The sequence below is a fragment of the Tachyglossus aculeatus genome, chromosome 15, assembly GCF_015852505.1.
Source record: "Tachyglossus aculeatus isolate mTacAcu1 chromosome 15, mTacAcu1.pri, whole genome shotgun sequence".
NCBI lineage: Eukaryota > Metazoa > Chordata > Mammalia > Monotremata > Tachyglossidae > Tachyglossus > Tachyglossus aculeatus.
The window spans coordinates 4,579,572-4,604,851 of NC_052080.1; the positions used below are offsets into that span (position 1 = coordinate 4,579,572).

The 25,280-nt window shown below is 46.2% G+C and overlaps 1 protein-coding gene across 3 annotated transcripts in view; it reads left to right on the forward strand.

Annotated features, from left to right (window-relative positions):
- Nucleotides 1-25,280, forward strand: part of SH3KBP1 (SH3 domain containing kinase binding protein 1) — a 158,013-nt gene that overhangs the window by 37,528 nt on the left and 95,205 nt on the right. For all 3 annotated transcript variants that reach the window (XM_038757000.1, XM_038757002.1, XM_038757001.1), the window contains exons 2-3: nucleotides 4,324-4,444; nucleotides 22,206-22,312. In XM_038757000.1, coding sequence (XP_038612928.1) covers nucleotides 4,324-4,444; nucleotides 22,206-22,312 — 228 coding nt within the window. The remainder of the gene's footprint in view (nucleotides 1-4,323; nucleotides 4,445-22,205; nucleotides 22,313-25,280) is intronic.

Consider the following 25,280-nt stretch of genomic DNA (forward strand, 5'->3'; position numbering starts at 1 on the left):
TTATTGAGCTCCTACTGTGTGCAGAGCGCTGTACTAAGCACTTGGAAAGTACAGTTTGGCAATAGAGACAATCCCTTCCCACAACGGGCTTACAATCTAGAAAGGGGGAGACAGACATCGAAACAAGTGAACAGGCATCAAGAGTATCAGTATAAATAGAATTATAGACATACACTCATCGAAAAAAGGAAACGGGCGTTAATGTAAATAAATAGAATTATAGGTATGTACTTCCCAAGTCTCTCCAGATACGGGCACCTCTTCAGAGCATCGGGAGCTGAGGCAAGGGGAGATTGGGTGCTGAAAATTCAAACATCGGCCCCAGTAATGGTATTCTTAACAATAATAATAATAGTGGTATTTGCTGAGCGCTTACTATGGCTCAAGGACTGTACTAAGTGCCGGGGCGGACACAAGATCATCAGGTCCCCCACGTGGACTCACAGTCTATGTAGGAGGGAGAGTGGATATTGAATCGCCATTCTGAAGATGAGGGAACTGAGGCACAGAGAAGTAAAGTGACTTGCCCTTGGTCACACAGCAGGCAGATGGCAGAGCTGGGATTAGAACCCAGGTCCTGTGATTCCCAAGCCCGTGCTCGTTCCTCTAGGCCACACTGCTTCTCATGTACGGTGCCTGACACCGCACTGGTAGAGGGCAGGACGTAAGCAGGCGATACAGTGTCGTCTTCTCTCCATAACCTCCTTCCCTTCCCCACAGCACCTGTATGTATGTATATATGTTTGTATATGTTTATTACTCTATTTATTTATTTATTTTACTTGTACATATCTATTCTATTTACTTTATTTTGTTAGTATGTTTGGTTTTATTCTCTGTCTCTCCCTTTTAGACTGTGAGCCCACTGTTGGGTAGGGACTGTCTCTATATGTTGCCAATTTGTACTTCCCAAGCGCTTAGTACAGTGCTGTGCACACAGTAAGCGCTCAATAAATACGATTGATGATGATGATGATGATAACCACGTAGACTATATCTCTTCCCCAGAAACCAGATTTTTTCCCTCATTTTGTATTTCTCCAACACCGCTTAGTTCCCTCATAATAATAAAAGGAAAAAAAACCCTAAGACTTTTATTGGGAAGCAGGGTCACCTAGTGGATGGAGCACAGGCCTCGGAGTCAGAAGGACCTGTGTTCTAATTCTGACTCTGCCACACTTCTGCTGTGTGGGTTTGGGCTAGTCACCTTAATTCCGTGGGCCTCAGTCACTCGCTTGTAAAATGGGGATTACGAGCGTGAGCCCCCTGTGAGACAGGGATGACGTCCGACCTGATCAACTTGCATCTGCTCCAGCACTTAGAACAGTGCTTGGCACAGAGTAAGGGCTTCACAAGTATTATAGTTATTATTATTATCTGTGCTTGTTATCTGTAAAATGGGGAGTCCGAGTGTGAGCCCGGAACTGTGTCCAACCTGATTAACTTGTATCTACTCCTGCGCTTAGAAAAGTGCTTGGCACAGACCAAACGCTTAACAAGTACCATAATCATCATTATTATTATTATTATTATTGGTCCATAGTTGTTGAGAAAGTGTAAAGGATTAGTGATTGGCTGCCGTCCCATCCCCCAACCCGAAACGACTGCATGGCCCCGAAACAGCAGCTGTCTTCCTCTGCTGCTCAAAGCCACCTGCTGCTAGTGAAACTTTCAGCTGGCTGGGGCGGCCCCCCCCAAACCTCGCTCAGCTTGCCCTCTAGCCCGGCCCCCCCTGGCTCTTAGAGGCTCCCACCTCGACCACATTCCGCTCACCTAACCCTACAACCCTTCGCACCCCTCCGGTAAGAAGCCCACTTGAGATTTTGGTGCAGTTCACCCCCCTCTTTATGTAACTCTTGAGAGCAGCTCAGAACCCAGGTTTGTAGGTGGCTGGGCTCGGAGCCCCACACCTTACTGACCGAGCTCCAGTTCTGCTCTGGGCCTTCATTCTTCAAGCACCGGTCGTTTCAGATGTGTAAATGCCCCCCTCCCGCCCCGTGCACCCACAGGTTGTCACATATAATAGATTTTCAAATAATAATTGTGATATTTGTTAAGCACTTATTGTGTGTCTGGCACTCTACTAAGCGATAGGGTGGATACAAGCAAATCGGGTTGCACACAGTCCCTGTTCCACTCACATCTCAATTTCATGGCCTAGGGGATATAGCACGGGCTTGGAAGTCAAAATATCATGGGTTCTAATCCCGACTCCGCCACTTGTCTGCTGTGTCATTCATTCATTCATCCATCCATCCATCCATTCATTCATTCATTCAATTGTATTAATTATTTATGTTGCCAACTTGTACTTCCCAAGCGCTTAGTACAGTGCTCTGCACCCAGTAAGCGCTCAATAAATACGATTGATTGATTGATTGAGCGCTTACTGTGTGCAGAGCACTGTACTAAGCTCTTGGGAAGTACAGGTTGGCAACATATAGAGACGGTCCCTACCCAACAGTGGGCTCACAGTCACCATGGGCAAATTGCTTCACTCCTTTGGGCCTCAGTTCCCTCATCTGTAAAATGGGGATTAAGGCTGTGAGCCCTATGTGGGACAGGGACCCTGTCCAACCCATCTTGTATCCACTCCAGCACTTAGAACAGTGCCTGACGTGTAGTGAGCGCTTAAATTACTATTATTATTGTTATAATCTCCATATGACAGATTGAGGGAAATGAGGCCCAGAGAAGTGAAGTGACTTGCCCAAAGTCCCACAGCAGAATAGCAGTGAAGTCAAGATTAGAACCCATGTCCAGTGTGGTGTCCATTAAGCACTCACTAAGTGCCGAGTGCTGGGGTAAATCATCTAGGGGATGGAGAGTGAGAGGTGCTTTGTACCTTGCATATAGGTGTAGGAGCCAGGGAGTTTGGATTGGGGGAGGTTCGGTCGATCAGACCCAGTTCCCAAGAATTTATCAATCATGAGCTTACTGTGTGCAAAGCACTGTACTAAGTCCTTGGGAGAGTACAATATAACAATAGGCACATTCCTGCCCACAAAGAGCTCACAGTCTAGAGGGGGAGAACTCAGCCAGGATGCTGCTCTGGTAAGAAAGGAAGCCTTTTCTGCTTAAACAGGATTGTTTGCTTCTAACCCTTGACCTAGGCCTGTCAAGTGCGCCTTTCCACATTCCCAGGCCCTGGGCCTTGGCCTCTTAATTATCCGTCCATCGCCCTCTCACCCTAGCTAGCTCCAGTGCCTCCTGACCTCCCTTGGTTATCTTTTCCAGGTCCCCCTCCCGCCTCTCAGCAATCCCAGTCAACCCCGCCTGCCAGCCCCACCTCACATCCAAGCGCTCTCTTTTCCACGGGGGAACAGAATGACAGGAGGGACATTGTTGCACTTTGCGGGTCTGCTCCTGGAAAGCAGGATGAGGTAGATCGTAAGCTCCTTGTGGGCAGGAATTGTGCCTTCTCCTGCGTTGAAGTGCTTAGCCCCTTCAGGGCCTGGAACCCTGTCTATCATACCTCCCTTATTCATGAATCTCTTTCCATCCGTTCATTCATTCAGTCGTATTTCTTGAACGCTTACTGTGTGTCAAGCACTGTACTAAGTGCTTGGGAAAGTATAATATAACAATAAACAGACGCGTTCCCCACCCACAGAGAGCTGACAGTCTCAGTGTCCCTTGCCTTTGACTAGGCCGAATAGCCAGCGTGCCGTTACTCAGTTTTGCATCACCTTCTCACAGATTTCCCTGGGAAAGAGAGGCGCAGTGGTGAAATTGGGGGACGCCCTGTTTATTCAATGTGTCCAGCCACCCTAGGTAGTATTACCCAGTTACGGGAAAGGTATCGCCATTCCTTCTGTTACCCCTCTGTGTAGATGCTCAGCTCTGCCTCAAACTAATCCCTTAAATTGTGAACCCCACAGAACCCCACGTTCTGTGTTTGACCAGATTATCTCTTCCTTACCGCAGCACTTAGCAGAGTGCTTTGGCCAAGAGTAAGCGCTTAACAAATACCACAGTGTATGTGTTTTGGTTTTGTTGAATCAATCCTGAAGCTTTACAAGTCGGCACGTTTGTGGTTGTGCCCCCTCTTCCCATGTTTTGGGTTGGATGGGCCGTATTTTAGCCACTGTCCTTGGCAATAAAGAAACATGAACCTTTCCGCAGTGTCGTAAATGGAGCCACCTGCCCGGCAGAGAACAAAATGCTCATTTGTTCTCAGGGTGCTCCATTTGGGGAGCAGAGACATTTACCCCCCTCACATCTGCCTTCCTCAGTCTGTCATTTCTGGAAAAATGTAACTAAAAGTCCGAGGCAGACGGAAGAGTTTATATTAAAGCTGCTCCCTCTTTCTTTTCCCACCAGGAGATAAGGAAGGAGGTGAAGAAAGAAAACCTCTCCAGCAAGGCAACGGAGAAGACGATGCACGACGCAGCCAATGGAAGCTCTTTGTTGTCTTCTGACACCATCATTAGAAGCAAGAGAGGTACGCTCCCAATCGCGGCCCTTGCCGAGGATTTAATCTCGAAAACATGTTTTTGAAAGGAATGTGCTCTTGGTGTTGAAAAGACAAAAGGCCAAAAAAATTCATAATGGTACTGAAAATTCATGGTAATAGAAGATTAAGGAAAATCTCCAACAGCTGGAGTGAGACGAGGTTAATATTCCTGTATATTTCCCAGAGCCCACACGCTTTTCCCTTTGAAATCCACTTCCAAGCACATTTTTTTTTTTACAAGATAATTTGATAAACTCTTAGCAGAGTAATGGGATAGAATCTGGGTGACACTCCATTCAGGTGGAAGACTGTCTTGGGGACTCATGGGGAAAGAATTTGAGTTTGTTTTTGTCGGTCATAAAGGGTAAAATTTGCTTTTGCTTTTTTTGGGGTCTCGAAGATGGGCTTTAAATCGTCGTTTTGCGTTGGCTTCAATTTCATTTTCAGTGAACACCAAGGGAGTGCTCTGTGTTTCCAACGTTCAGTGTCCCTTCTCATTTTCCCTCTCACCCTCTAGTGAATTCCCAGGAATAGATTTAGAGGAAACCGTCCAAAGGAGAGGTTGTTTGGTCGCTCGGAGCGTTTGGAGCTGAACGAAGTCCAGTTTACATAGCTGGGGAAGTAACAGCTGATCCTTCACGCAGTGCAGACGGGACAAGAATCTGTTCTTTAAACTTTAGATATTTGGATTTTCTGTACGTGACTGAAAAGCAGAGTCTAGTATCTTCCTGACTATCTTCCATCCTGGCTCCCCTCAGTTGCCTGGCTTTGTGTGTCTTCCTTATAAATATTAAGATTTGAGTTTTGGCCCCGGTTCCATAGTAGCTGGGGGACATGGGATCGGCAGTTTTCATTTTAAACCTTGTCGAGGGCAGGGCAGGGAAATGTGCAATAGTAAGATAGTACAGAACTGTGGTTCAGGGAAACCAGAGTATATAGTTAACCTTGAGCCCCCTCAAGAGGTAGGGACTGTGTCTATTTCCCCCCTGTTCATTTTCTCCCCATGCTTAGTGCAGTATTCTGTGTACAGTAACTGCTTACTACTACCTCTACCACTATTATTAATAATTGTGGTATTTGTTAAGCACTTACTATGTGCCAGACACTGTGCCAAGGGCAGGGTTAGATTCAAGATAATCAGGTCCCAAATGGGGCTCACATTCTAAGTAGGAGGGAGCACGCGTATTGAATCCCCATTTTGCAGATGAGGGAACTGAGGCATGAGAAGTGAAGTGACTTGCCTAGGATCACACGGCAGGTGACCTCACTCCTGCAGTCTGACAGGCAAAATCCCCATTCAAAACCTTATTGAAGGCCCATCTCCTCCTTTCCTCTTCTCCCTTTCCTTCTGCCTCACCCTGACTTGTTCCCTTTATTTCCTCCCTCCTAGCCCCCTAGGACTTTTGAATATATCTGTCTCCCCCTCTAGATTTTAAGCTTGTTGTTAGTGAGGGGATGTATCTGCTTATTGGTATACTGTAGTCTCCCAAGCACTTAGTATAGTGTCCTGCAAACAGTAAGCACTCAATAAATACAGCTGAGCGAATGATGGAAAGGTACATGGCTGAGCTGATATTAGAAATCTTGTCCTCTTACTCTCAGTCCCATGCTTTTCCATTAGGCACACTGCTTCTCTTCAGTCAGCTGGTGATATTTGAGTGCTTACCGTGTGCGGAGCACTGCGCTAAGCACTTGAGAGAGTACAATATAGTAGAGTTGGTAGACAGATTCCCTGCCCACAATGAGTTTCTCCCGGTAATGACAGTGGTATTTAAGCGCTTATTGTGTGCTGAGTACTGTTCTGCTTTGAGTACTGTAGAAACAAGGTAATTGAGTAGTGTCTTGGATCTCCCTTGCATCATTCTGCTCAAATCTGTTTATCCCTCCTTTGTCCCCGGACCGGCCTGGACGTAAACTCTCGCCACCTTTTATGCACCAAGGCAGAGAATCTCCAACCCGAAGCACATCCACTACGGGATCCCTGGGTGTGCAGTCCACGCCTCCCACACTTTACGGAAGCACATCCGATCATGTCCCGGAGCTAGTCTGTTGTAGCGTATGCTCAGTTGAAGTCAATCAGTCGCATTTATTGAGCGCTTACTGTGTGCAGAGCACTGTCTGTACTAAGTGCTTGGGAGAGAACAAAATAATAATAATAAAAATTATGGTATCTGTTAAGTGCTTACTATGTTCAAAGCGCTGGAGTGGATACAAGGTAATCAGGTTGTCCCACGTGGGGCTCACAGTCTTTTTCCTGATGAGGTAACTGAGGCACAGAGAAGTGAAGTGGCTCGCCTGAGGTCACACAGCAGACAAGGGGCAGAGCCGGGATTAGGAACCATGTCCTCTGACTACTAAGTCCGTGCTTTTTCCAGTAAGCCATGTTTAATTGTTATTATTAATTTAACAATCACATTCCTTGCCCACAACGAGCATACAGTCTAGAGTAAGTACTCTGGTAGCATTAGTCCTCGCTCAGGCATCAGATGTGAGGCCAGAAGATCCTCTGGGGTTGACACGTATATAGGTGATTAAATTCAGGGAAACCTTTTAGGAACTTGGACCTCTGCCATGCTGTGGCACAAAAAGCATGTGGCAGAGTAACATGAGTTTTAGACAGAAATATGCACACATTTCATCCATTGTCATATTTATTAAGCTCTTACTGTGCGGAGAGCACTGTACTATGTGCTAGGGAAAGTACAGTACAACAATAAACCGTGACATCCCCTGCATACAATTTTATTTTGTCAGTATGTTTGGTTTTGTTCTCTGTCTCCCCCTTTTAGACTGTGAGCCCACTGTTGGGTAGGGACTGTCTCTATATGTTGCCAATTTGTACTTCCCCAGGGCTTAGTACAGTGCTCTGCACATAGTAAGCGCTCAATAAATGCGATTGATGATGATACAACAAGCTCACAGCCTAGGGCGGGGAGACAGACACCTGTACAAATAAATAAATTGACAGATATATGTGTAAGTGCTGTCCAGTGGTTGAGCCCCTCCAAACCATTCTGCCATCATTTCTTTGGTCCATCAGAAACTGCTAGAAATCTGGGTTCCACAGAGCGTCTCGCAACGATCGGTTGTGTAGTGTCGTCGTATTGGTGCTTGGAACAGTGCGTGACACATAGTAAGGGCTGAACAAATACTGTAATTATTACTTCGCATCATCGAAGACAAGACATTTGGACCAATTCCTCCTCCTTCACCTCAATCACTTTGGTCCTTTAAAGAGCTTTTCAAAAAACCTTACCCGTAGATTTTTTAAAAAATTTGCCAAATAGCTCTCTTTTACCAGAATTCTAGACTCTGACATGCCCAATCAATCATCTGAAAGGTCTCAAAATAGTGAAGAGAACTTCATTGAAAGCCAAGTGTCCACTTCATACTCAAGATACTGACACTTTTTCTGAGGTTCGTTTACTTGGCCAACTTTTCTGTATCTGGACCAATAAAAGAAAAAAAATAATCCTTTAATGAATGAGAAATGTAACACTAGCTAAGTGATTTTTATTTTGTGGATTGAATGCTGTTTGAGGTTTCTAAAAATGGATATAAACTGGTACCTTTTGGTGTATATCTTAAAAACGCTTTTCTTAGTCTTTGTATTTTAAGTCTGATTTTCTGGGGTTTTTTAGGGGTAGCTAGATTAAAAATAGATATGTCATTCCCACTCAGCCTTTTGGAATAAAAACATTATCATGGCAGGAGGAAGAAAGAGCTTAAATCTAAATTGAAACTATTTAGTCTGTTACTCCATTTATCATTCAGGATTTATCATGTTAAGGGTTCATTCTGTAATTTCTTATTCTTTTTCAAACATTTCTTTTGATCGGAATCATTGAAGATCAGTTACCTGAAAAGTCCAAGCTTACATTTCAGGTCCGAATTGATAAAAGTTTTTGTGGTTATCTGTGCCATGTGAACCTTGGTTCAATTTCCCATTCTCTTTTTGCCTCTGGGAGGGTAAGAAACTGTAGTTTATTGGAAGGAGGTGTCCACTGTCTCAATTTTTTAATCGGAGAATTTTAATCTTATCGTTTTGTGGTTTTTTTTGTGAGAGGGGGTAGGTTTGTCTCTAATTTTCTGTTGTCTTATAAAATGCGAAGCCACATTGGGTTTCTGGTTGGCTTAGTATTTCCCTCGCTTTTATTTCCAGTTTTTCATAAATTTAGTAGTTGGGAAGTCTCTCTTGTAGTTTGTGCATTTGCCATTATTTGCATTTTTTATTGTTACTGTTACTTTTACAGTGCTTTGCACACAGTAAGCGCTTAATAAATGCTATCATTATTATTATTATTTTGAGATATGAAATGCTTTACAAGCATGTGGATTATTCATATTTGCATTTCTCAGTGCATTAGAAAAATAATCTGCCTTTATCACTGGACTTTATGATTTCTTCTGCATCTCTGCAGTCTTGGCAGGGGGCTTATTGTAGCCTTTGATGTGATTTTTTAAAATGATGTGTGTCAGGCATTTACTATTTGCCAGGCACTGTAGTAATCGCTGAGGTAGACATACAGGTTGGGTACAGTCGCCATCCCACATGGGGCTCCTTTTACAGAGGAGGTAACTGTGGCCCAGAGAAGTGAAGTGACTTTCCCAAGGTCACCCAGCAGACATGTGGTGGATCTGGAATTAGAACCAAGTCCTTCCAACTCCTAGGCCTGGGCTCTTGCCACTAGGCCACGCTGCTTTTATGATCTTGCTAATAGGTGTTGTCCTGTCTGTGAGAGACGGGAACTTTTGCTTCAAATAAGGTGTGATATTAAAGTCATTTCAAAATAGTATGGTGTGGCTCTAGTTTCAGAGCAAAACCATATATGGATAGATTGGAGTTCAGTCTCTTGGTTTCGGGCTCCTCATTGTAGCAGCTGATATGCTGCCCCCCCATTTGGGCAGGGAACTTGTCAAATTCATCTGTTTTTTAATGGTTTTTTAGCACTTAAGCTAGATGTCAAGCACTGTTGTAAGCACTGAGGTAGATGCAAGTTAATCAGGTTGGACACAGTCCCTGTCTCACCTGGGGTTCACAGTCTAAGTAGGAGAGAGAGCAGGCATCGAGTCCCCAATTTACAGTGGAGGAAACTGAGGCACAGAGAATAACAATAATAATAATAATGGGATTTATTAAGTGCTTACTATGTGCAGAGCACTGTTCTAAGCGCTGGTGAGGTTACAAGGTGATCAGGTTGTCCCAGTGAAGTGACTTGCCCACAGTCACACAGCAGACACAATGGGGGGTAACCAGAGTGCTTAGGTGGTGCAGAGGGGCTGAAGCAGTAGTTGGGGACGAAAGCCGGAGAGAAATTCAGAAAACGTCAAGCTGTTTCTTGTGTTACCGTAACCCCCACACTTAGTTTTCAAAATTAATAGTCGGGCAAGACTGGATGGCTGCCTTGCAACAGCCATTGATACCGTCCACCCCAACCCACTCACCTTCTAAGCTCCACTCTCAGACAGGGACCAAGACTTCTGGAACGCTCTCTCAACCACTTAGTACAGTGCTTCTCACCCAGGAGGAGGTACTCAGTCGACATGATACGAGTGGCTGGTTTCCTTCAAACTGAACTTGGCCTTTCCAACTCTCCCCCCTCACTTCTCCATGATAGCTTCGCTTCTCCCTGCTCTTCACCCAGGAGGAGGTACTCAGTCGACATGATACGAGTGGCCGGTTTCCTTCAAACTGAACTTGGCCTTTCCAACTCTCCCACCTCACTTCTCCATGATAGCTTCACTTCTCCCGTCTCCCCAGTCCGTTACCTTGGGGTGATCCTTCACCCCTCCCTAGCTTCTAATCCCCACATCCCGTCTGTGGCCGAATCCCTTCAGTTCTTCCTGCAGAACGTTTTCAAGGACAACCTCTTCGTGTCCCTCCAGACGGCCGCCTCACGGGTCCAGATGCTTGTGACATCCGCTAAGAATGCTTAGTACAGGGCTCTGAACACATAAGTGTTCAATAAACTTCTGATTGATTGATTCAAGATGAAAAGCAGTGTGGCCTAAAGTAAAAAGCATCGTCCTGGGAGTGAGTGAATCTGGGTTCTAATCCTGCTCCATCCATTAAGCCAGTATGCTTTGCTTAACAACTACCATCAAAAAATTAAAGCAGAGAAATTAACATAATGTTAACTGCAGGTAGACTGTAAACTCCTATCTCCGCTGCGCTCTTTTAAGGACTTAGGACAGTGGTCTGTATTCTTGGGCTTTCAATGAATACTGTAGTTCACTTAATGGGAGTGACACTCGCAGTAATAAACCACAATTCAGCGTCATCTGTCCAAGTCGGAATCACGGGACGTTTGTTCTGTGTCAAAAATATGGCGCCTGGTACTTAATCCTGGCACTTATGTCCATAACTGTAATGTATTTCTGTTAATGTCTGTTTTCCCCTTTAGACTGTAAGTTCGTTGTGGACAGGGAATGCGTCTGTTATATTGTTCTGTTGTATTCTCCCAAGTGCTTAGTACTGTGCTTTACATATAGTAAGTGCTCAACAAATATGATTTAATGAATAAATGTACGAACATTATCCCCAGACTGACTAGATGATTAAGACCGCCGTGCCTAATCCCAAGCAGCGGGGTCATATTGGGAGGTGAAACCAGGCAGCAGCAGATGTTCAGATACACATGCCGCAGCCTGTGATTCATCGCCAAATTTGGGTAGGGGAATCAGGCTTTTGGGGGGGTTTCTCCCTCCTGCTGGAAGCCTTGTTCCAGATCCTTCCTGAGGTGCCGTGAGAGCGGCGGGGAGGAGGAGGAGGAAGGAGGGTTGAGGAGAGCGTTTCCTCTTCCGTTTCCCTTCTTGGGAGAGGGGGCAGCGAGCACTCCCCCCCCCATCCCGCTGCTCTGGGTCTCTGGCCCAATGGATTCAAAGGGACAACCACCACGCCACGTTGGAAAGTCAGAAGGACCTGTGTTCTAATCCTGGCTCTGCCGTTTATCTGCTGTGTAGACCGTGGGCAAGTCACTTATCTGGGCCTCCAGTTTCCTCATCCGTAGAATTGGGATTAAGACTGTGAGCCCCGTGTGGGACAGGGACTGTGTCCAGCCAGGTTTGCTTGTACCCATCCCAGCACTTAGTACAGGGCCTGCCCATAGTAAATGCTTAGCGCATGCCACAATTATTATTATTTCTTTTTTCAGAAGAGGGCAGAAATAGTGTGAAAGTTACCACACAGTATATGGAGAGGGGCAAAGACATTGATTAGCCACTTGAGCAAGCCGGTAGTTGCCCTTGCTTGGAGGTTACCTGGACCCAAGAGATCTCATCCTACAGGGACCGTGACACTTATCCAGAAAGAATGCCAGAAAGAAGGGGCTCCACAGAGCGAGAGGCCAGAAACCGATAACCGATATGCCTTAGGGAAACAGCGTGGCTCAGTGGAAAGAGCCCGGGCTTTGAAGTCAGAGGTCATGGGTTCAAATTCCGGCTCTGCCACTTGTCAGCTGTGTGACTTTGGGCAAGTCACTTCACTTCTCTGGGCCTCAGTTACCTCCTCTGTAAAATGGGGATTAAGACTGTGAGCCCCACGTGGGACAACCTGATCACCTTGTAAATTCCCCGGCGCTTAGAACAGTGCTTTGCACATAGTAAGCGCTTAATAAATGCCATCATTATTTGGTGTCAAGTAAGCGCCAAGTGGCACCGTGGACGTTGGTAGGCTTGGCTTCCTCTCCGTGCCCGCCGACCCACGACGAAGTCCAGGCCCGAAAACGCACAAGTAGGCAAATGTGATGAAAAGAGGGTGACCCCTTTCGTAGCACCTCCATTCCTCCTGCCATCATGGTCATGGCAAGACATCAGAGCAGCCATCATTGGAGAAGGATCTGGATCGTCTCCACCCATCAGTGAAATTTATTGAGCGGCTTACAGAGTTCTATACTAAATACACAGGCGAGTACAGTAGATTTGGAATAGAAAATCAGGTTTCCCCCAGACCCACAAGTTGGCATTCAAGGCACAGTGGGAAGTTCTCTAAATATAAACTATAGAATTGTTCATTTTTTGCGTTGGCTTTCGTGACGTGGTACTGTTTTAGAAAGGCTTTGTTCTGTTTGACAGATGATTGAAAGTACAGGCAGCAACTGCCAGAAGCAGTATCAAGAGGCAAGTCAGCACAGGGAAAAAAAAAATGCCAAAGCGACCAACTGTTTAGGTTTCATATTTGGTCCCTGCTAAAAATATCTTTCTGTGGCCTGTTGATAAAAGTCATGGGTAGACAGAAGAAAAAGCTTTTTTTTTTTTTTTGGAAATATCTGTTATGTTTCTGGGCTTTGGGATAAACAGTCAATCCACTTCTTGGCTTCAGGGCAGCAAATCCGAAAACCAAGTAAATTCAATTATCGATATAGTGCTTAGTACAGTGCCCTGCGCGCAGTAAGCTCTCAGTAAATACGATTGAATGAATAATGGATCCGTGTATCCAGCCAAGCGAGAGGACAGAGTCTGTCTCGCCCGCTAGACCGTAAGTTACCTTTGGGCGGGAAACATGTAATAATAGTAATAGTAATAATTATTATTATTAATTCATTCATTCAGTGGTATTTATTGAGCGCTTACTGTGCACAGAGCACTATACTAAGCCCTTGGGAGGTACAAGTTGGCAACATATAGAGACGGTCCCTACCCAACAGCGGGCTCACAGTCTAGACGGGGGAGACAGAGAACAAAACAAAACATATTAACAAAATAAAATAAGTATGGTATTTGTTAAGCCCTTACTATGTGCCAGGCACATAGTTTGGACACATTCCCTGTCCCATGTGGATCTCACAGTCTCAATCCCCATTTTACAGATGAGGTAACTGAGGCACAAAAGTTAAGTGACTTGCCCAAGGTCACACAGCCGACAAGTGGCGGAGCTCTTGACCTTCCGACCCCCAAGCCTGTTCTCTATCCACTATGCCATGCTGCTGCTTTCATTCATTCATTCAATCGTATTTATCGAGCACTTACTGTGTTTAGAGCACTGTACTAAGCACTTGGGAAGTACAAGTTGGTAACATATAGAGACGGTCCCTACCCAGTAGCAGGCTCATTACGGACCCTCCCCAAATAGGCTAATCCCACAATACACCATAATAGAGAACCTAAACAGTCGTGAATCACAAAGGTCACGGAATTACAATTTATCTAAAGAAAAAACGGACAGTTCTTATGCTGCCTTCCTTATCCAGCACATACCCCAAGAGCCCAACCTTCCCTTCTCTCATCCCTCAGGGCCCAGGTTTTTTGGAGTCATTCGAACTCAGGCAATTTGTCACCGGGCTTTGTAAAGACCTGAGTGCAAAGAAATGCAGTCCTTGCAAGTTTTCAAACTATCCACCGTTAGTGAATATAGGACTTTCAGGAAACAGCCTCAACGAAAATGGCAGTGGCGTGTGACACTTAACATGACCATTTTCTGCCTTAATAGCATATTATATAAAACGTCCCCCAGTATTCAATAAAAGGCATAGCAACAATTCCAGAGATACTTTTCAAGCCCAAGCAGATATGCACACATCAGCAAGAATTACCTACTGACTCGGTTGTATCGGACTCTCCCAAGCGCTTAGTATAGGGTTCCTCGTACAGTAAGGTCTCAATACTTATTGATTCACTGATCGATTGTAGATTTGTGCGTGATGATGTCTTCGCTGGTGCCAGATGTGCAAAATGATAAGTCAGTGGCAGACGCAGCACCGGATAGAGCGCACAGGCTTAGGGGGTCAGAAGGACCTGGGTTCTAATCTCCGCTCTGCCACTTGTCTGCTGTGTGTGACCTCGGGCAAGTCACTTCTCATCTCTGGGCCTCGGTTACCTCATCTATAAAATAATAATAATAATAATAATAATAATGATGATGATGGCATTTATTAAGCACTTACCATGTACAAAGCACTGTTCTAAGCACTGGGGAGGTTACCAGGTGATCAGGTTGTCCCGGGGGGGCTCACAGTCTTAATCCCCATTTTACAGATGAGGTAACTGAGGCACAGAGAAGTGAAGTGACTTGCCCAAAGTCACACAGCTGACAATCGGCGGGGCCGGGATTTGAACCCATGACCTCTGACTCCAAAGCCCGGGCTCTTTCCACTGAGCCATGCTGCTTCTCAATAGCCACGCTGCTTCTCAGTGGGGAAAATGGGGAATTAAGATAGCGTGCCCCATGTGAACACGGATTGGGTCCAACCTGGTTTACTTATGTGTACCCCAGCGCTTAGAACAGTGCGTGGCACATAGTAAGTGCTTAACAAATGCTATTAAAAAGAAGTCACATGTGTAATACTGATTTCTTTATCAGTGGATGAGAGGTCCTGTGTGAGCACTTCCCCTGCATCGTGCGCTCCTAATTGCGTAATACAGAGCTACACATAGGAAGCTCTCAATCAATCAATCAATCAATCAATCGTATTTTTGGGCGCTTCCTGTGTGCAGAGCACTGTACTAAGCACTTGGGAAGTACAAGTTGGCAACATATAGAGACAGTTGTTTGATTGCTCCTTGCATGATCAGTCATGCCCCTTCTAGACTGTGAGCCCACTGTTGGGTAGGGACCGTCTCTATATGTTGCCAGCTTCTACTTCCCAAGCGCTTAGTACAGTGCTCTGCACACAGTAAGCGCTCAATAAGTACGATTGAATGAATGAGTGATCACAATTAACACTCAACAATGCCATTATTATTATGACACTCAGCGAATACGGTTGATCGGACCAGGTAGTAGAAGAGAGGTTAGGTAGTTCACCGAGTTCCAGGCCCATCGGGATTTCTGTGGTCCTGAGCTCTAGTTCAGAGAGCATTCTGCAATCTTGGGTCTAGGTGACAAGCTGCTTCACCTGGAGTGCCCCTCAAAGGCGGGAAAGCAAGCGTCACGTACAATCAATCGATCAATCGTATTTATTGAGCGCTTACTTTGTGGAGAGCACTGTAGTAAGCGCTTGGGAAGTACAAGCCGGCAACATATAGAGGCAGTCCCTACCCAACAGTGAGCTCTTACAAGCTTTTCTATATGTCTCTCTCGCCCTTCCATTGGAACGAGTCTCACAGAACCATCGTTCTCTGCCAGGCGCTTAGTACAGTACGTAGTAGTTGCTCGATAAATAGCGTTCCTCCCACTGCCGCCGATAGACAGATCCAAAACCCTGTTCTTCAGGTGCCAGGGTGGTAAACGTCCGTGCCTTTCCAGAGCTTCAGTGGCCTGAAAGCAAAATGTCCACCCCACTCGCGTTTGGGTGTTTGTTTGAGTTGGCGCTGCCCGCTTGGAAACCAGCTCCGCTGGCTCTCGGAGACCCGGGTGAGAGCAGTCTGCCCTGCCAAGCCCCAGCCGCTTGGCTTATTTCTAGACTGTGAGCCCACCGTTGGGTAGGGACCGTCTCTATATGTTGCCAACTTGTACTTCCCAAGCGCTTAGTACAGTGCTCTGCACACAGTAAGCGCTCAATAAGTACGATTGAATGAATGAATGAATGGCTCAACGGGGCCATTGCTGGCCGGTGACCCAAGAAACCGGAGAGCACCTACCAAGCCATCCCGTTAACATGGGCCTTGTCGGCTTTTTTGTGTTGTTCTTGCTACCCAGCCTTATGAGCCATTCTTTTGCCAAGCCGCTGAAATATTTAAATGAGAGTCAAAACATCGGGATTCTCGTCAAAGGCGTTATCTGCCCGTGGTTTGAAACCAGGCCTTCGGTTTCGGGAAGCCGCAGAACGGCCACGGTTTCAGGGGGATCTCGGCTCTCAGAAAGACCCCACGATTCCAAATGGACTGATTCAATTTGGCAAAGACGTGCTTTTAAAATAGTATTTGGTGGTAATGAATTTGCAGAGCGCTTTTATTTCTGTCAAAGTGCTTTCATTTCCAGCTGCTCTGAGGAGCAGGTGTTTTTGATCCTTTTTTTTATTCCTGTGGTATTCCTTAACCACTTAATATATGGCAGGCTCTGTACTAAGCACTAGGGTAGGTATAAACTCATCAAGTTGGACACTGTCCATGTCCCACATAGGGTTCTGAGTCGGAATCCCCATTCTACAGATGAGGTAACCGAGGCACATCTCTCTTATATTGTTGTTATATTATACTTTCCCAAGCATTGAGTACAGTGTGCTACATACAGTAAGTGCTCAATAAATACAGTGGATTGAGCGACTTGCTTGAGGTCACCCAGCTGACAAACAGAGGAGTCAGGATTAGAACCCAGGCCCAGACTCTTTCCACTAGGTCACTCCACTTCTCGTGACCAGATTTGACATAATAATAATAATGGTATTTATTAAGCGCTTACTATGTACCGGGCACTATACTTAGCACTAGGATGGATACAAGCAAATCAGTTTGGACACAGTCCCTGTCCCATATGGGCTCACAATCTCAACGCCCATTTTACAGATGAGGTAACTGAGGCACAGAAAAGTCAAGTGCCTTGCCCAGCGTCACGCAGCAGACAAGTGGCGGAGCTGGGATTCGAACTCACGACCTTTCGACTCCTAGGCCCATGCCCTAGCCACAAGGCCATTCTGCCACTTGTTTCAGATAGCCGAAGGCAGTTCTTTTTAGCCCTCTGATACCCTCCCTCCTCCTGGATTTGAAAAGCTCCACGTGTGTTGTCCCAGCACTGTCACCCGACAACTTCAGTGGTCCATGTTTGCAAATAAATGTTTTAGGGTAAGAGAAATTCTGTTTATACTCAACAAGCCAACTTTATTTAGAATCTTTATTCAGTTGGTTTTTTGAAATTCTCAATTTCTCCATGTTGAAAAACACGGCATGGGGTATGTAAAACTAGAATGGGTAAAACACTTCAAATATAGCGTATCCTTGGCATTTTACCAGAAGCAGTGTTGCTAAGGCTGGAAGGGAGTTCAATTTTTTTTTTTCGTATTGCCGTTGCTACAGGAGCTGCAGCGTGGCCTGGGAGTTAGAAGCACCTGGGTTCTAATCCCGGCTCCTTCACTTGTCCGCCGTGTGACCTTGGGCAAGTTATTTAACTTCTCTGGGCCTCAGTTGTCTCATTTGTAAAGTGGGGATGAAGAATGTGAACCCCATATGGGACAGGGACTGTGACCAACTTGATTACCCTGTATCTTCCCCAGCGCTTAGAACAGTACTTGACACACAACATAGTAAGCACATAATAAATACCATCATTATTAGGGAAACAAGTGTCACAAATTATCATCGTTATTATTATTAGATTAACATCATCTTTTACCCTTGGGTTGCCAATCCATGAGAACGGCCCCTGTAGGATACACTAGAAAGTTATTATTGGCACTCTCCCGCCCTCTCTAAATTATTGATATACTGCTGCTGCCCATGCTCTCTGACTTTGAAGTGGTGAATTATGATTTTCTGATTTCACCTTTATAAAGTGTTATTTTCATAACCTCCCCTGTGAACCAAAGCGAGCTCACTCTGAAGAGCCAAGGTAATGTTTATTAAGCAGCAAGATAGTACTGCAGCATCTCGCCCGGCAACAATCAGACGGCATTTGAATGGAAAGAGTCAGCATTTCTTGGCTTTGTCCATCTGTCACCTTTTCCTCTGAGATGCAGTTCATTAAAATCCAAAGATAAATGAAAATGCCGTCAACTAAATGTGGAGGGTAAAGGCTAGCTTGAATTAATAATGCTCTTTTTTTTCCCTGCCTAGTGCACCCTGCGAATCACAGAATGTTCTCTAGCATAAGATCTCCAGTTGCTTGATATTTATTTAGTTTTCATATTTGTCTTGGGTGCCTATCTTGAAATGAGAAACAAGGACCCTTGAACTAATGAAGAGACAGGTTATCTTACCGAAGACCAGTTTCGTCTCTCCCTCCTCCCTTAAGGTGTAGCTCCGTAGCTCCCACCTGGAGCGGCGATTAAAGAATCACATCAGAATTCACTCACTTCATCTCCCATTCCAGAAACCGCTCCAGCTGTGGGAACAACTCAGGTAAAGGATGATATGGCCAGAGCGCTTCTAACAGGGCAAGAGCCTTAAAGACTGAGAAAGAATATGAAGGATTACTATAAGGGGGGAGGCGGGGGGTGTGTGTGTGTGTGTGTGAGAAGGAGAGAATACAGAGAGAGAGAGACAGATGGAGCAAGAGGGATTCTTTTTGAACAGAAGCTATGTAAGGATCAAGAGATCAGGAGGCAAAAGTGAAAATACTGGCAGGTGTTACAAGCATCAGACATGACAGCAGAACTTAAGAACAACATGCAAAATCCCATTAGGGTTGTGGATCCCAAACTGGCCTCTTCAGTCACACAGGAACCCGTAGGTGAGTGTCACGGTGAGCGGTATAGTCTTCAAGAATGAAGGTCAGTTATTTGCACACTCTGTATATGGCCTTGATGCTAAATAGCTGACGGGTTTGGATCCAGGCACCTCATGCCATTAGGCTGGAGTGGATGAAGAATCTTATCCTCTACATCGTTTGTTTTGGGAAGAATCCAGAGGGTCTTATGGAAACACCCTAATAATAGTAATGATGATCATGGTGTTTTGTTAAGTGCTTAATATGCACCAGGCACTGTACTAAGCACTGGGGTGGATACAAGCCAATTAAGTTGGACACAGTCCCTGTCCCACATGGGGCTCCCAGAATCATTATAGAATCTGCTGGTAGAAATAAGTCTGGCAAAAGTATTCCGTACTGTAAGCTTCTAAAGACATCTGAAACGTTTCTCCACCTCACCCAACTTGGCTCCCCATTTTCACAGTCCTTCTGAAATCCCTCCCCCTCCAGACTTCTCCTCTTAATTTGATTATTAATTAATATTCATGAATATAGACTCAATTAATGTAGACTTCCCCTATTAAATTTTCATGCCCTCCCAACTGCCTCCTTGGCATTTCTACAACGCAGTGCTTGTATAAATATCAACCTGCGTACTCTACTTTTTAAGCCCTTATTCATCCACATCCCCCCCGCCCCATGGATTTTCCTTAAACTGTTTGGATTTGCAAACGGGTTTGGATTAGTCTGTGGAACCCAGCTAGGGGAAACTGTTTTTTTTTTTGTTTTTTTTTCAAAAGCTGTTTAAGTGCGTCCTATGAGCCAGGCACCGTACTAAGCACTGGGGTAGATATAAGATGACCAGGTTGGACACCATCCCTGTCCCACGTGGGAATCACAGTCTTAATCCCCATTTTAAAGATGAGGTAACTGAGGCACAGAGAGGTGAAGTGACTTGGACAAGGTCACCCAGCAGTCAGGTGACAGAGCTGGGATTAGAATCCAGGTTCTTCTGATTCCCAGTCCTTTGCTCAAAGCTGTTGTAGTCCCAGATTTGGAAGGGCAACGGTGAAGAAGATGACAACTACCCCCAAGAGAGAAAATCCCCAACTATTGGGTGCCATCTTTCCTGCTGGCCGGGCAGTGCAGCCCCGAGAATGTGCTTGCGAACTACTGATAACTCCTCGTTCTTGTTAAAAGGAGGCGATTCTCCTTAGAGACAGAAAGGCAAAGCATGGCTCATGCCACCTGTGGCATGAGCCACCTCCTGTGCTGATCCTATTTATTTATTTAACTTGTACATATCTATTCTATTTATTTTATTTTGTTAGTATGTTTGGTTTTGTTCTCTGTCTCCCCCTTTTAGACTGTGAGCCCACTGTTGGGTAGGGACTGTCTCTATATGTTGCCAATTTGTACTTCCCAAGCGCTTAGTACAGTGCTCTGCACATAGTAAGCGCTCAGTAAATATGATTGATGATGATGATGATGACTGTGCACACCCTGGTGGTTTTATTCTGAGTCCAGTTCCTCTCCTCTAGACCGTAAGCTCCTCATGGGCAGGGAATGGGTCTGTGATATTCATCTGTTGTAATAATAACAGTGGCATTTGTTAAACGCTTATTATGTGCAAAGCACCGTTCTAAGCGCTGGGGAGGTTACAAGGTGATCACATTGTCCCACGTGGGGCTCACAGCCTTAATCCCCATTTTACAAATGAGGTAACTGAGGCTCGGAGAAGTTAAGTGACTTGCCCAAGGTCACACAGCAGACGTAGGGGAGCCGGGATTAGAACCCATGACCTCTGACTCCCAAGCCCGGGCTCTTTCCACTGAGCCACGCTGCTTCACTGCCCTCTCCCAAGCACTCAGTACAGTTTTCTGCACACAATAAACATTCAGTAAATACATTTGATTGACTGACTCTCCTCAGATCGGCTCCCCTGTGGAAGAAAAATACGAGGAGAGGAAAGATTAGTCTTCCCAGAAGTTATCAAGGATTCCGCAGTCGGGTTGTGTGTAGAAGTGTTATATAAGCCTTTCTCTTCCCCGGTATCTTGCTGCTTGTGTGTAGCTGCTGCTGAACTAATAAATTCTGTCCTAGGGGAACGGCGATGGGAAATATTTTTTGACTCAGCTCCCATAAGACGTCACTCCCCCGAAGCCATCCTGGCTGCCAAGTAGAGCGGAGAGAGATGGGGATGAGGTTTACCGGTTTTCCTCCCACTGGCGGCAGCCGCGCAGCGTGAAATTCCCGTCTCCTCCTGACCCCCCAGGCTGGTGGGCTGCCTTGTAGCTGTGCACCTCAGCTCCTTCCTCTCCCTCCCGGCTCGCCTGCACACATCCCGCCGTGTGCTCTCATCCATAAAGCACATCTGCACTGCAGCATCGTCCGCGGCTGCCTTTGTCTGGGCTCAGACCCTTGCCGCCGCCGCGGTATGGCAGGCCCCAGATGAGCTCCAAGGGCGAGAGAGGGCCCCTTGAGAGAGAGCGACCCGCCGGTTTTCATCTGGCACCCGTGGAGTCGGTTCCGGGGAGCCCCTCGGGTCGGTCGGAATCGCCTCCGAAACCAAGGATTGAGCGAGGCGTCCCGGGCTTTCGGAAGCATGGCGAGGAGAGGGATGGGTCCGGGCTCCCTGATAACGGACCCCCCGCTTGCCTCTGGTAACGGGGGCGCGGTTTGAGGAAGAGGATGCCTTCCTTTTCCCTTTGCGCATCCGTGACGTCTGTCCTAGCTGCCCGACCAGTTCTCGAAGCTTACCCTTTTTATCTTCTGCCTCAGTTCGGGTTTATTTGAAATGAGAGTAAGAGACAGTGTGCTCCTTGGTTTTAGGCTTCCCCATGAGAATTGATCAGGTGTTATCAAACAGTCAGGTGTTATTGAACACTTACTATGTAGACAGCACTGTCAGCGCTTAGTACAGTGCTCTGCACATAGTAAGCGCTCAATAAATACGATTGATGATGTACTCAGTGCTTGGGAGAGTACAATGCAACAATAAACAGACACATTCCCTTCCCACAACAGTCTACAGGGGGAGGCCAGACATTAATATAAATAACTAAATGACAGATGTGTACGTAAGTGCTGTGGGTCTGGGAGGAGGGGATGAATAATGGGAGTAAGTCTGGGTGACGCAGAAGGGATTGGGAGAAGAGAGAAGGAGGGCTTAGTCAGGGAAGGCCTCTTGGAAGAGACATCCCTTTAATAAGGCTTTGTAGCGGGGGAGAGTCATTGTCTGATACGTGGGAGGAGGGAGGGCGTTCCAGGCCAGAGGCAGGACGTGGGCGAGAGGTCGGTGGTGAGGTAGACGACACAGAGGTAATCATGTTCATGCGCCTCTAATCCAGTGGCTTTTAACCAGTTACTAAGCACTGCTAGGCCCTGAACCAACGGCCCCCATGGGATGAACGGTGGCCCGCACTTCCGCCATTTCCCCCGAGACCATATCCGAGCCCCGGTAACAGATATCCACACACCCCCCACCTCGGCCCAAGGCTCATCTAAACATCTCGCTCTTTCCCCACACAGGAGAACGAAGCCGCCGGCGGAGATGCCAGGTGGCCTTCAGCTACCTGCCTCAGAATGACGACGAGCTGGAATTGAAAGTCGGGGACATCATAGAGGTGGTTGGAGAAGTAAGTAATCTGGACGCATATTCTTAGAACAGTGCTCCAGTGCTTAGAACAGTGCTTTGCACATAGTAAGTGCTTAATAAATGCCATCATTATTGTATAAGCCAGGCTCAGCCAGGTGCTCCTCATCCATCCGTCCAGCCATCCTGACTGCACTCGACGGCCTCCTCATCGCGTCATCCATTTTGGTGTCGCCGATTTCTCTCATGTGGAACCTTTTGCACAGGAAGTTCTTCCCACCCAAACCCAGGCACCTTCCCCCCTCACCCCCACACACTGCACCAAATTCCTCCTGGATTTCCCTCCCTCCCATTCCTCCTAACAATATTAATACTTGTGGTATTTGTTACGTGCTTACTATGTGCCAAGGACCGTACGGAACTGCTGGGGTAAATACAGGGTAATCGAGTCGGTTACAGTCCGTGCTCCATATCGGGCTCACAGTCTTTATCCCCGTTTTACAGTTGAGGGTACTGAGGCCCAGAGTATTGAAGTGACTTGCCCAGGTCCACACAGCAGACAAGTGGTGGAGGCAGGATTAATACCCAGGTCCTTCTGATTCCCAGGCCCGTGCTCTATCCACTAGCCCACACTGCTCCTTTGCTAAAATACTCAACTTAATAACAATCATAATAATAGTGGTATTTGTGAAGCACTTACAGTCCAAGCACCAGGGGAGAATCAAGTTGCTCAGGTCGGACACACTCCCTGTCCCAGATGGGGCTCATGGTCTAATGAGGCAGAAGAATGGGGTTGAATGGAGGCAGTTTTTTTAGATCGAATCCTGTGTGCTTTCCTAGCGGGCCCTTTCTTTTCATAAGTCTTTAATGCTGAAAGCCCATGGCCTGGCCCCAATGCCATCACCAGGCTGAAGAATGAGCTATCCAACATTCATTGGCAGCAGTGTTTTCCAGGCACCTGTGATGTCTCCATTTTAAAGGAAGACCATTTGCTGTCATTTGTCTTAGGGTGTCTCCCTCTCCCCCCAACTAGATTATAAAAAAAACTTATGGTATTTGTTAAGCACTTACTCTCTGCTAAGCACTCTTATTCTAATCACTGAGGTAGATAGAAGCTAATTAGGTTGGACGTAGTCTCTGTCCTACATGAGGCTCGCAGTCTTAATCCTCATTTTACAGATGAGGTAACGAGACCCAGGGAAGTGAAGCGGCTTGCCCAAAGTCACATAGCTGACAAATCGTGGAGCAGGGATCACGCCTGCTACTTCTTATCGTACTCTCCCAAGACCTTAGTACAGTGCTGCACACAGAGTAAGCACCGGATAAATATTGTAGATTGACTGAGATAAAGCAAACCTGGGAAGGAATGTGGTGTGCGTTAAGAATTGTTTTCTGTCTCCTCTAAGGACAGGCTAAGAAGAAATACGCTGGGGAGCGAGGTCAGTCTTCTCCCTTAGTCAAACCTAAGAGAGCCACCCACACTTGTGTTCAGCAATTTTTTTGTTTCCCAAATATTCTTTGCCGTCAGCCCGATGGATGAATAGAGTCTGATTATGGAGTCCGGGGAAAATTTGGAGCCTTTGTGAAATTTCATTCAGATCTCTCCTGACAGTTGGCTTCATCACCTATCTTTCCCAAAGCCCAAATTAGACAAATGAGCTCTCCGACTCCACCCATGCTAAGGCTGAGTGATGGTCAAGTCTCCTCCGCCCACCCCTTGGCTGTCAGACGAGGGCTAGTTGCTTAACGCTACTCCTGGGGACCTTCACAAGACTTGAAGGTGTGAAAGAAAGTCTAAGCAATGATTACATTGTCTTTTCGCCATGGCTCATCACCAGGGTGATTCCCACGATTTCTGTTAAAGAAAGCTAAAAGATTTTCGGATAGTGGCCGGTGGCGCAATCGGTTCCTGTTGTCGCACGGCATCCCCTCCGGAATCTCAAGTACAAAGACGGCGGCAGAGTCCGAGGAGTGAAAAAGCGGTTGATGGGAAGAACTCCCGAACGGGATTTGGAGGGGAATATCCCAGCCAACTTCCTGCCGTGACCAGTGGAACTCGGAGCCATTGGTGTCCCTCCCGGCAATCTGTAATGCCGAGGTCCCGTGTGGCCCAGCTGAAACTCTCAGTGCACTTGGCCAAATGGATTAGCTTCCCCCACCCCCGGATTCCAAAATGTTAACGTTCATATATATCCGCTCATCCTCGTGAACATTTTTGGGCTCAGACTTTGGTGTGACAGCAGAAGAGACAGCTGGAGGGTCGTTCCAAAAAGGCATCCCCTTTTGTTTCCCCAGCAGGCAGCCGGCAGAGCTGATGTGTCAGGAGAACTTCCCTGACGTGTTTCTAGTGCCTGTCGCTTCTTATCGGCCATATGGGGGAAGGGGAAAGGAGCCTTCAGGTAACTTTGACTTTAACTTCTAGACTGTGAGCCCGCTGTTGGGTAGGGACCGTCTCTATATGTTGCCAACTTGTGCTTAGTACAGTGCTCAGCACACAGTAAGCGCTCAATAAGTACGATTGAATGAATGAATGAACGAACTTTGAAGTATTGCACGGAACGGAAAATAGACATGTTCCCTGCAGACTCCACTTCTGTCTGTGTTGTGCTGAAGAAGAGAATTTCCACTTCTTTAAATTTGAAAGCATCAGCATGCCCAAACCTACAATGTGTCCATTAGTGAGAGCCTTCTGCTAAATCAACTGGTGGTCATGTCAGAATAATGGAAATTTGTTTCTGAATTTGTCAGACCCCCAAAGAAGGTCTCTCCCAGGGAATGTGAATTTGAAATAAACGCACCGGCTGCCTTTTGACTATTTGCCGAGGTGGTTATATAATTCACTATTATTATTGGCTTGAATACAATTATTACTACTAGTTACTATTACTGTTATTTGAACTTTCCAGTTTGGGTTAAAATTGTATTGTGAATAATTACAAAGAATTTTCCTGGCAAGTATTATTTTGTGTTTGTGTGTGTCCAGTTCATCGTCCTTAGTGGAAGTACCCCTT